The sequence below is a fragment of the Mustela erminea genome, chromosome 7, assembly GCF_009829155.1.
Source record: "Mustela erminea isolate mMusErm1 chromosome 7, mMusErm1.Pri, whole genome shotgun sequence".
Lineage (NCBI taxonomy): Eukaryota > Metazoa > Chordata > Mammalia > Carnivora > Mustelidae > Mustela > Mustela erminea.
Window position 1 is genome coordinate 42584380 of NC_045620.1, and position 12103 is coordinate 42596482.

Consider the following 12103-nt stretch of genomic DNA (forward strand, 5'->3'; position numbering starts at 1 on the left):
TGATAAGGTAACCTCCCTGTTTAGGTCTCTAGGACATCTGCAGAGCAAGGGAGATTCCTGTTCTGCAGGACTGCGATCCCTGCAAGTTAACTATTTATCATTTTATGGCAGTCAGGGGTGCCTGAGGAATGCTACACATATGGAGGGGAGCAGATGAAGAGGGGGTGCAAGGCGCCAGCTTTTGCTTTGTCCTCAGCCAGCCTCCTGCTCCCTCATCATTAAGACTCTATGCTTCACCTCATAGCTATAACACAACTCTTCTGTAGTTTAGCCATTACCAATAGCACGTGCTCTACTTGATAGATGAAATCAGACAGTTTTCACAACCCATTATAAAAAAAATGGGTAGGGGTGCCTGGGTGGCTCAGTGGGTTAAGCCTCTGCCTTCGGCTCAGGTCATGATCCCTTGGTCCTGGGATCGAGCCCCACATCAGGCTCTCTGCTCAGTGAGAAGCCTGCTTCCCCCCCTCCCGCCTGCCTCTCTGCCTACTTGTGATCTCTCTCTCTTTCTCTGTCAAATAAATAAAATCTTTAAAAAAAAAAAAAAATGGGTAAAAGTCTCTTTAAACAAAACAAATACGAGAAGGTAGAAGAAACTGGCTTCAGAAATTATCTGATTTTCCAAAATGCACTTACGATAAGCCCAGCATAGTCTGCAGTTTCAATAAGAGTGTCATGTAGCCACACAAAGTCTTCATGTTGCCTTGTAACAGAGAACTCTGGATTCTGAAACGTGGACAGCGTGGTCTGTGAAAAACAGTAAGAAATTAACTGGTAACCACCACTTTTTGATAAAGTGTTTCGGGTTTCCTGAGCTGGTGCTATGGGAAAATTCTGCATGACAAAACATCTCAGTGAGACCCAGTCAAGAACAAAAGCAGAAACACTGAGAATAAAAGCAGCAACATGTGATCTCCTTACTATAATAAAAGTCACCCCTGAAGGGGCGCCTGGGGGGCTCAGTGGGTTAAAGACTGTGTCTTCAGCTCAGGTCATGATCCCAGGGTCCTGGGATCACCCCATTTCTCTGCTCAGCGGGGAGCCTACATCCCCCCCCCGCCCACCCCCACCTGCCTCTCTGCCTACTTGTGATCTGTCAAATAAATAAAATCTTAAAAAAAAAAAAAAAAAAAAAAAGTCACCCCTAAAGATTCAACATGTTCTTTAAGGAATTCTTTTCACAAAACTACCTCTCAGGTCAAGTCAGGCAGATATAATCATATAGTTGTCACACTGCCTCCTGAGTGAGGTATGCTAATCAAGCCACCAAGGTATTAAGAGAAATCCACACGGGGAAGGACCATACGCATAGCATGTCTCTATGCTAGAGATGTGCTATAACCCAAAAGCTCTGTATATCATCTTCAGTCTTGAATTCATAGTGCCCAACGATGGCACTACTTTGCACTATACAGCTATTTTGCCCCAATTTAAGTTTAGAAATTAATCAATTTCAATAATAGTTGAGTCACTGGTTTTCTCAACAGCTGTTCAAAATGTTAATAAAAGTTTTGTCGCATGGTAGCAAAGGGGGGAGTGCAATTTGCCCAAGTCAAATTGTGCCTTAGCTATTTATTTTACTTAAACCTGTGGCAGTTTCCTCACCTGTGATAATACAATAATACCATAAGGTTATTATAAAGAGAAAATTAAATACACGTAAACTCTTTACAACAATGCCTGGCATAAGACAAGCATTCAGTGCATTTTAACTAGTATGGAAGGAGAAAGCACACTGAAAATCTTCCTGAAAGGATGGATTCTGAAACATTTTATTTACTCTCCACATTTTTTAGACTGGCATATTGCCTTTGTCAAATTAAAAATCTGTATATAAGGCGCTTGGATAGCTCAGATGGACTCTTGATTTTCAGCTCAGATCATGTTCTCAGGGTTGGAGATAGAGCCCTGCACTGGGCTTCAGGCTCCATGGGGAGTCTGCTACAAATTATCTTTCCCTCTCTCTCGGCCCACCCCCCACTACCCCCGCATTGTGCTCTCTTTCTTTAAAATAAAATCTTTTTAAAAAACTGGATGAAGAGGGGCACTTGGGTGGCTCAGTGGCTTAAGCCGCTGCCTTCCGCTCAGGTCATGATCTCAGGGTCCTGGAAGCAAGTCTTGCATCAGGCTCTCTGCTTTGCAGGGGGCCTATTCCCTGCCCCCTGCCTGCCTCTCTCTATGCTTACTTGTAATCTCTGTCAAATAAATAAAGAAAACCTTTTTTAAAATAAATAAATAAATAAATAAAAAGTGGATGAGGAAAAAACTGTTCTGAATCACAGTAAACAGAAGAGGCAAAGACCAGTAACTTATTAAATACCAGAAAAAGCAAGCACTTCTCCCTCATGCAAAGAAAAAAAAGGGGGAAGATCTATGCTGTGCAGATAGTGGCTCCACACATCACTGCCTGGTCTGCTTCCTCATGAAGCAGAGTACAAGCCACCCAAAATCAGCAATACCCACAGCACTGGGGCTCCCCAACAGTGGAAAATGCTGAAGCGAGAACACTTATCTGATGCTCACTACAAGCAAGATGAGGTATGTTCTCCCTCAGCAGTAGTGTTACACGGCAAACCAACAATCCTTTCAGTTCAGGACATCTCTTCTTGCCCACTGTGAATCACAAAGCTACAACACAGCATTACTTTGTCACTTACCTTGGTGTGCACGGTAAATTTGACCTTCTCTCTCTCACTGAGTGCATCAGGTATGTCAATCTGAAGTGAGGGATCAACATTCAGGTCCACAGATACAGATCTCAGCTGAAAGACAGTTTTTGGCTATTAGTCTCAACTTCACTGTAGTGTTAAAAGTATCCCTCCAAAAATGCAAGCTAGGAATTAAAAAGTATTCTATACAAGATCATTTATAACAATAGCTCTTACATTTATTTGAAATTGTAGGGAAACCTGCTCTTTAAATGAATGGGTAGGTCGAAAATATTCCTGTATTTCTGAATAAAGGAACAAGATGATTTTATATCTATGTGAAAAATACACTTAACCAAATACTTCAACTATAGTGACTTGGAACTAGACAGAATAAATAAATGCCCCAAGTACAAAGAACATTCAAGAGGCATTACCAGATAGTACACAGAACTGAACTAACTTAGAAACAAAACAAAACAAACAAACAAAAAAACCCACAACCACACAAAACAGCCATGTGGTATGGCATTCCTAAGTATAAAAGAAAAATTAGCTCAAGAGAACCAATTAATAGTCAGAGATTGTTTCAAAATAATGAAAAATCTAGACACAAGATGTAGATTACAAAAACAAAGGCCTCAATTAGGAAAATCCCTTTTTTTTTTTTTTAAGATTTTATTTATTTAGTTGACAGAGATCATAAGTAGGTACAAAGGCAGGCAGGCAGAGGGAAGCAGGCTTCCTGCTGAGCAGAAAGTCAATGCAGGGCTCAATCTGATCCTTACTGATCTGATCCTTACCGGAGCTGAAGGCAGAGGCTTTTAACCCACTGAGCCACCCAGGCCCCCAAAATACCACATTCTTGACACATGAGAACAAGTGTGAACACTGCCCTGGAAGCAAAGTAACGGATTTTGTTATCTAGAAATTCAGAGGAAAGGAATACCCAATTTCTTTTCCCAGTTTAAGAAGAATTTTGGAAGAACTAGACTGTTGGGGGAATGTGGTTAAAATAGCTTTCCCACTAAATCTAAAACATGATAAATGTCCTAATTCTGAAAGCAGACAAACTGAGGGTCAATCTGAAGATGTGATACAAACACAGCATGACACTGTATGCAGAATAAGCAGCTCAGGGACGCCTGGGTGGCTCAGTGGGTTAAGCTGCTGCCTTTAGCTCAGGTCATGATCTCAGGGTCCTGGGATTGCATCAGGCTCCTTGCTCAGCGGGGAGCCTGCTTCTCTCTGCCTCTGCCTGCCCCTCTGCCTGCTTGTGATCTTGTCTGTCTCTCTCTCTGTCAAATAAATAAATAAAACCTTAAAAAAAAAAAAAAAAAGAGTAAGCAGCACATCCCCCTCGCACCCAACTAGGAAACTAGTGCCAAAGCATCACACTCTAGATTACTGAATCCGGGGAATGCCAAGTGAAGACTGGCATTAAGAGGATAACAGAGCAGGGAATACGAAGTTACTTCCCTCTGAATTCCCCTTTGGAATTTTTCCCTTCAAAATTTGAAGTTTAACACCAAGTGAAGTTTAACTTCAGAAACTAGGAAATCTGGTTCAATCACTTCTATAAAGATTAAATATATTCACATACCAGAAATGATTATTTCTCTCTCCTCTCTTAGAAGAGATCAGTACCCTCTTTTCCTTGTGAGCACTGCAAACTAAAAAATTTTCAGCTGCAAAAACCAGTCAGCCCTTGAACAATGGCTCTCCTCTAAAAAGAAGCTTCAAATAATAAAGAATAAATAGTTCCTACTCAAAGGCTTCAGTATTAATAAGAACACAGTATACTTAACAGTCCCTGACATCTCAACCTCAGTATTTCTCCCAAATGGATTCTTAATTACACCTATGAAATATTTGCTTGTTTGGCTTAATTTTCACATGTCCATTTATGAGATCTCTGCAAACAAGAGATAAGGCTTCAAGGTCAGGAATACTTCCTTTTATCACAACTGTGACTCGAGCTGACATAGTTCTGATAAAAGCTTCCTTCCTTCTGTTCATTTGTCACTGGACAAATACAGTGTTGGAAAAGACCTCGAAATACACACAAAATCTGATTGCAGAGAATACTGGCCATCCCACCTATCGTATATTTCTGGTAGTCCAGGAAATAAAGTAGGCCAGGTGTAAAAAAGAGGCAAGAGATACTACTGCTGGAAAGACAGGGTAGCCCATAGGACAGGTCTAATGTACATTCAAGCAGCTGCTCTTTCCTAAGATTCCAGCTCTCAAGAAGTCACAAATCCTGGTTCCTAGTCAGCTCTCAATTTCTGAACACCAAAGATTCCATTTTAGACCACTGCAAGTGAAGCAAACTCCATGAGCCTACCAACTCCACATGGACTACATTTTGAATTAAGATTGAAGGACCCAAAGGAAACTTAATCTAGTAAATGGGGTTCATTTAAGCACCTCAGTCAAAGCTACAATCGACTTTCCCAACTGCTTTTTGTTCCACGCAACAAATTATTCTGGTTTCCTCTCTTCCCATAGGTTCAACCATGCAGAGGTAAAACCCCAGACTACTTTACTATATTACTACCTTCTTTTCTTGTCAGCACAGAAGTATCGGGTTTTGTGGGGGGTTTTTTACAACAAGGGCACAAAGAAATCACAAAAACCACCGGAGGCTTCAAAAGACTTTCCATCATAGGATACCAAGCATCCAAGGTTCTCCAACATATAATCATTTTTGCTGGGACACATCACCTTAGAATTCAAACAAAAATCCAACCACCTGACATGATAGTCTTATCCTTAAAAAAAAAAAAAAAAAAAAAAAAAAAAAAAACCCAGATAACACAGTAACTCTGCATTTGAGGGTTAAAGAATTGTCTGAAAAAGAAGATACTAACGAAATTCCACACATTCAGGCCATCACCAACTCAAGAGTCCTCATTCACAAGCTAAATGAACCTTCTTGTTCTGAAAAAGCATATACCCCTCCAGATAATGAAGCAGATATATCATCAAGGAGTAAAAAGTTGTGAAATGTTCAAAGCTTCTAAGTCAGCACTGTATCCTGAGTACGGAAGCACAAGTGTGATTAAAAGGTCAGCATTCCTCCTGCTTAGTCAACAAAAACCCGACTGCCCCATGCCACAATGCTTGCTAAATAAATCACCAGGATGGAGAGTATAAGGATTGCACCCCTCCATAAACATTCCCCATTCACCCACCTCCATCCCCTTTCCTAAAGGAGTATTCAGAGTACTGCTTAGCACTGCAGGCCAACACTGTCCGTCTTTGACTTGGGCCACAGATGCCAAAATGCCTAGAAGGAGGCAGACTTCAGAACTATCTGACCTTAGGCATATTAACTTTTCTGTTTCCCAGTTCCTTAGGTACCTCCTGAGTATCCAATTTAAAACGTTACCTATTCTCAAACAATGGAAGTTTTAAAACTTTCTTTCGTAGATTTCCATAGAAACATATCCAAAGTTTCAGATAGTGTTTCAGACCCAAAGTACTTCCCTACCAGATTAATTCTTACGAAGATTACAATAATCTTTAAAAAGAGAGGAGGGGTAGGAAACAAGCACTGTTCCATTTAAAACGCAAATTTTTAACTGTTTAAAAAAAAAAAAACCTGAATGCTATGTGGCCTGGGTGGCTCAGTTGGTTAGGCATCTGCCTTCAGCTAGAGTCAGCTTGGATCTGGTCCTGGGGTCCTGGGATAGAGCCCCATGCTCAGTAGGGAGCTTCACCCTCTCTCTGCTCCTTCCCTACGCTCGTGCTCTCTCAAATAAAAATCCTTTTCAAAAAATCTGAATGCTTGCTAAAAGAACCTGAAAAAGAGAAAAACTGATACAGAATCCCTGTGCACTTCTCCTTACCTGTTTATCACCTTTATAGCTGGGGTACCTGATACTACTACACAACAATTCTGCAGACCTCTGAGCTGCTAAGGACCAATTCTGATCCAAATCTTACTTATAACTCACCCTGGTACAAGATACCACCATCTGCAAAGCTCCCTTTACAAATGGTTTAATGGCTTACAGTGGCAAAGGGTACCCACCTATGTGACTGAAGAACATAGAAAATACTTACATCAGACGTAGTAAACATTATGGTGACAAAAGACTCCAGTTTACACTAGCAACATACAACCAAAATGACAAGATAACACAGTGAGAAGAAATTATCTCACAGCAATTCTGTTCTGCTAAAATGAGGGCTAGCTGAAGAGCCATTTACACTATCTACTTTGGATGGGGGGATGGATGAAATGATGGGTATTAAGGAGGGCACTATTATTGAGCACTGGGTATTATACTAAGTGATGAATCACTAGACTCTGTTCCTGAAACCAATGTTACACTGTAGGTTAACTAACTGCAACTTAAATAAAAATTTGAAAATAAAAACAAAACCAGTTTCGGGGTCCAGTTTTGGGGCACCTGGGTGGCTCAGTGGGTTAAGCCTCTGCCTTCAGCTCAGGTCATGATCTCAGGGTCCTGGGATCGAACCCTGGATCGGGCTCTCTGCTCAGCGGAGAGCCTGTCCCCATCGCCCCCCCCCCCTCTCTGCCTACTTGTGCTCTCTCTTTAGAATTAAGATAAAATAAAATAAAATAAAATAAAACCAGTTTGGTACACAGGAGGAAGCTGGATATGCTAGCACATGCAACAACAATGTGTCTTCCCTTCAAACTGTTTCTTTCTCCTAAGGCTTTTGCTTTGTAATCCTTCCCACTGCCTAGGAACTAAGACCCCTATCAGGGAGGGAGGCAACATGACACATTATCCACTAATGGTGTGTTAACAGCATGGAGCCAAAACAGCGGCCATGAAGCCTGCTCTGTAAACCAGATTTTGGTTCTGATCACAAGAACCAAGAAACAGGCTATTTCAGCTAGAAAGGCATGCACACCTTGCCAAGCCCAATGCTCATTAGCGAGGAAATAAATTTTAAAAAATGCTCAGCTGCAGACTTACTGTACATTTGTAGTTCTGAAAACAAGACTCACATGATCATACTTGTGAAACACACTCTGCTACTATTTCAATTCATAAGTAGTGCTCTAATACCATATCCTCCTCCAAAGCCCTTTTCATGGTTCAAGTAACTGCTTACTCCAAGCGTTTGTTACAGTTTTTCTCCATCCTGAAAGGTAACCAAAACCTATTTGTTATCTGCATTCAATTCCAGCTTTTCATCATAGCACTGGTGCATGAAAAGCAATTCAATCAACTCTAAGCAATGTATGAGCTCTGCTTTTACAGGTATTTGTCACATCTCCTGCCTCCCTCCCCCCACACCAACTGGGTCTCCCCTTCTGCAATTCAGTCCTGCCATTATCATCTTAGTCCTCAAAGATAACAGAACCAAAGGCTTCTGGAAAACTTCAGTCTACACACCACAGGTAATAGTTATGAAGTCATACACTTTTAAAACTAGATAAAGGGCTGCAGCAAGTGATCAGATTTCTACCACTCATCTTGGTGAGATGGGACCCAGAGGGACCCATCCCTGCTGACACCATACCATTCTAACCCGTAGTCTACCAACACACAAGCTGCCCACGGTAGAACACCGCAGACTGCAGGGCATTTGGAGGCTACATAGCCCCAAGTTCCTAGAACAGGAACTGAGACTTGGAAGAAGGTCAGTGCAGCGTACTCAGCGAATGGATAAACTGAATCATCACTTCACAAAGCTGCAAGCCTATCTATGAACTAGTCAAATTCCAACAATAACCAGAAAGAGGTTAAGTTCAATTACTGGCTTAAATACCTTAATTCAAGAAATCCATCTATGTGCCAGATGCCTAAATTATTTTCAAATGAATTCACAAAACAAATGGGTTAAACTGTATGATCTGGGGCGCCTGGGTGGCTCAGTGGGTTAAGCTGCTGCCTTTGGCTCAGGTCATGATCCCAGGGTTCTGGGATCGAGTCCCGCATCGGGCTCTCTGCTCAGCAGGGAGCCTGCTTCCTCCTCTCTCTCTCTGCCTGTCTCTCTGCCTACTTGTGATCTCTCTCTGTCAAATGAATAATAAAAAATCTTTTTAAAAAAAAAAAAAAAAAAAACAACTGTATGATCTGTAATGATCTTGCAGCACCGAAGTTCTACTAGGAAGCAATAAACCAACACTACAGAGGAAGTAGTTCCAACAAATCCATTCAGAGCTGAAGTCCTCTGCCTCTCCACCAAGGAAAGGCTGCTCCCAGCAGTTTCTTGGTCTACCAAGTCCAGGGCCCTCTGAAACAAACCTGACATTTTACACATTAGTCACCTTGATGAGGGTGTTTAGAAATATTAACCACCATGGGGGCTTAGGTAGCACATATACTGCAAACATTCACTGCCTGATCCTCATGAACTTACTTTATGATCAACCCAAGATGAAAAAGACACAGATTTGAGAATAAAAAGAATTTACCTTACCACCAATGATGTGGTTCAGCAACATGGGCAGAGAACTATCTGAGGTTAAGCTGTGTCATCTATATTTGAGACACAAATCATAGCATACAAAAAGAGAAGGCTCAGGGTGGTATTTCTTCTGCTTTGAGTCAGAGGTAAGGCACATTTCCCAGATCATTCAGATACAAAGACTGCAACACCAGCTTTTCAAAATTTTACCATTTAACAGCTCCCTGTATCCATTAGCACAATGTTCAAGCTTTGTAGTGCTCTCCATGAAAGGTAAAGTGAAAGCCTTGGAAATTGGTGACATCTGCATTTGTACTCTTCACAATTTACATGGACCCCAACAAAAGTAATAAACCATAAACTCTTCAGGCAGAAAATGCACACTGCAGCAACTATCTTGAGAAAATTACCCTTTCTCTCCAGACCACAGTAGTACCTTAAAAGTTACACCATATTTGCGAAAAGACAAGCAGGAAGGAATCAAGCCAAGGACCCAATTTCTGAAGCGAAGAAGTTCAGTCATTTCTCTGCTCCTCCAACTACAACTTAACACACTCCCTGCTGTGTATTTATGGTTTGCATTTGGGGTGTGAAACAGCTGATGATTTCTACATTCCTCTTTTAGGGTGAAGATCTCTTCTAAGAGTTAACTCATTGGCCAATTATAAATAGGTGTTAAGAGGTAAAGAAATAGCTTTTTGGAAAGCTAAATCATGCGGAGAAACTTCAATTTATACTTGTGAGAAGTTTGCCACATTCATGTGAGACAAGATGTCCTGCAGCGGTCTTCCTGCCGTTTCAAAAAGTAAAGGCAGAATTTTACAAAGCTCTGAAATACTTTCCTCAAAAGAACTGGGTTCATTAGAAGTTAGGCTGTTTCCTTAAAATACTATCTAACTTCACTGCATGAGCCTTTCACATTGGTTATTTGAAGAATTCGGAGTACTAACCTACAGAACTACTCTTGCCTAATTTCTTCAAGCATTCAGGCCCTGACAAACAAACCAAGATGTTCAAAAAGCAGGGTATATTGCACCAGTTCTATACATAGCACACTTTTCAGTGAGCTTACATCATGGCCCACAACGCTCTGCGAGTGCGGTGTCAGAGCCCCCAGCATCCTCAGGTTTCCACAGTGGCACTGAACTCCACCATGGTAAACACAGCTGCCCCTGAAACCTTCAACTGCCCTGAACCTGCTGAAGAAATCCACCTTTTTCCATTTTTTTTTTTTAAGATTTTACTTATTTATTTGACAGACAGAGATCACAAGGAGGCAGAAAGGCAAGCAGAGAGCCCGATGTGGGGCTCAATCCCAGTACCCTGAGATCATGACCCGAGCCAAAGGCAGAGGCTTTCACCCACTGAGCCACCCAGGCGCCCCTTTTTCCATCTTTTGATACGATTCCTCAATACTGGTGAGAAAGCTATTTCCAAAGTTGGTCAACAATGCTTACGTCTTTATACAGCATTATTATTTTCTTAGAATTTATCAATCCTAGATCTAACAAAATTTGAAATGGACTTACTAAGTATTAGTCTTAACACAACCTGACCCACACATCTCATACCATCTTAGGGAGAAAGTGATCCTAAAGGGACGTTTGACAATTCATAATTTTACTCTCACTACTGGAGGGAAGGGAATCATCACCCAATAGAGGCCAGGGATACTGAACCCCTACAATGCACAGTACAGTTTACCACAACAAAAAATTATCAAGCAAAAAATGTGCACAGTATTTAGGTTGAGAAGTCCTGCTTTAAACCAAAGGTCTGGGGCACCTGGTTAAGCATCTGACTTAGGTCATGATCCCAGGGTCCTGGGACTGAGTGCCACATCAGGCTCCTGGCTCAGTGAGGAGTCTGCTTCTCCCTCTCCCCTACTTATGCTCCCTCCCTCTGTCTCAAAATGCATTTAAACAAACAAACAAAACTCTGTATTAGATGTTTAGGTTTCATCAAAGGAGAATCTCAAGATACAGAAACTTCTCCCTTGACCATTTCTCCTCACAGCCAAAAAAAGGAGAGCAGATTATGACTTCTAAAGTAGTAGTCACAAATAAGGATCCCAAGACACACTGTACAAGTTACTGATCCAGAACTAAGGTGTGGGCAGCTCCAATTAAGTCATACTTCTGGCGTGTAGTAAACTAAGAGAAAAATGAAGTCAGGCATTTGGTATAAACTTCAGTCCACAAAAATTAGTAAATTTGGACTTGCTATAGTATTTTTAAAAGTTCAGTATTGTTCCTATAACAAACTGTAGGTCACTCCTCACCCAAGCTGAAGAGAACAGTGTCCCTACAACTTCCACACCAGTTTAAAAAGACACAGGGCAGGATTAAGCATCTGGGATTGAGCCACACGTAGGGCTCTCTGCTCAGAGGGGAGTCTGTTTCTTCCTCTCCCTGCTGCTTCCCCTGCTTGTGTTTTTTTGTCAAATAAAATCTTTATGCACAGGACACCTGGGTAGCAGTCTGTTAAGCATCTGACTCCGTTTCAGCTCAGGTCATGATCTCAGGGTCCTGGGATTGCACCCTGCAGTCAGGCTCCAAACTCACTTAACAATTCTCTCTCTCCCTTCCGCTCTGCCCCTCCTATTCATGATGTCTCTCAGATAAATAAATGAAACTTTAAATAAAATAAAAACAACTAGCTGCAAACCTGAGTAGCACTATAAACATTAATGACGGGCGGAGGAGACACCACTCAACCAAAATTCACAAAACCAACTACTGAAGGGCCAAGCTGTAATAGCTGTAGACAGAGAAGAGTATCACCTCACAGCTTTCCTTATGTGTTAAACTTAACTGGACTCTGGTAGCAATTTATTATTTAAAAAAAGGTCCAGGGGCGCATGGGTGGCTCAGTGGGTTAAAGCCTCTGCCTTTGGCTCAGGTCATGATCCCGGGGTCCTAGGATCAAGCCCCACAGCAATCAGGCTCTCTGCGGAGAGCCTGCTTCCTCCTCTCTCTCTGCTTACTCGTGATCTCTGTCAAATAAATAAAAGTAAATTCTTTAAAAAAAAAAAAAAAAAGAAGTCCAACAGGCAA

General features: G+C 41.5%; 1 protein-coding gene and 1 non-coding gene across 4 annotated transcripts in view; both read right to left on the reverse strand.

Moving 5' to 3' along the window:
- Positions 1-12103, reverse strand: part of SNX5 (sorting nexin 5) — a 29258-nt gene that overhangs the window by 13941 nt on the left and 3214 nt on the right. For all 3 annotated transcript variants that reach the window (XM_032351473.1, XM_032351474.1, XM_032351475.1), the window contains 2 exons: positions 2658-2762; positions 637-747 (listed from right to left, as the gene is read on the reverse strand). In XM_032351473.1, the coding sequence (XP_032207364.1) occupies positions 637-747; positions 2658-2762 (216 nt within the window). The remainder of the gene's footprint in view (positions 1-636; positions 748-2657; positions 2763-12103) is intronic.
- On the reverse strand, positions 8087-8324 carry LOC116596687. The gene has a single exon (XR_004288269.1). It is a non-coding gene; the product is annotated as a small nucleolar RNA SNORD17 (small nucleolar RNA).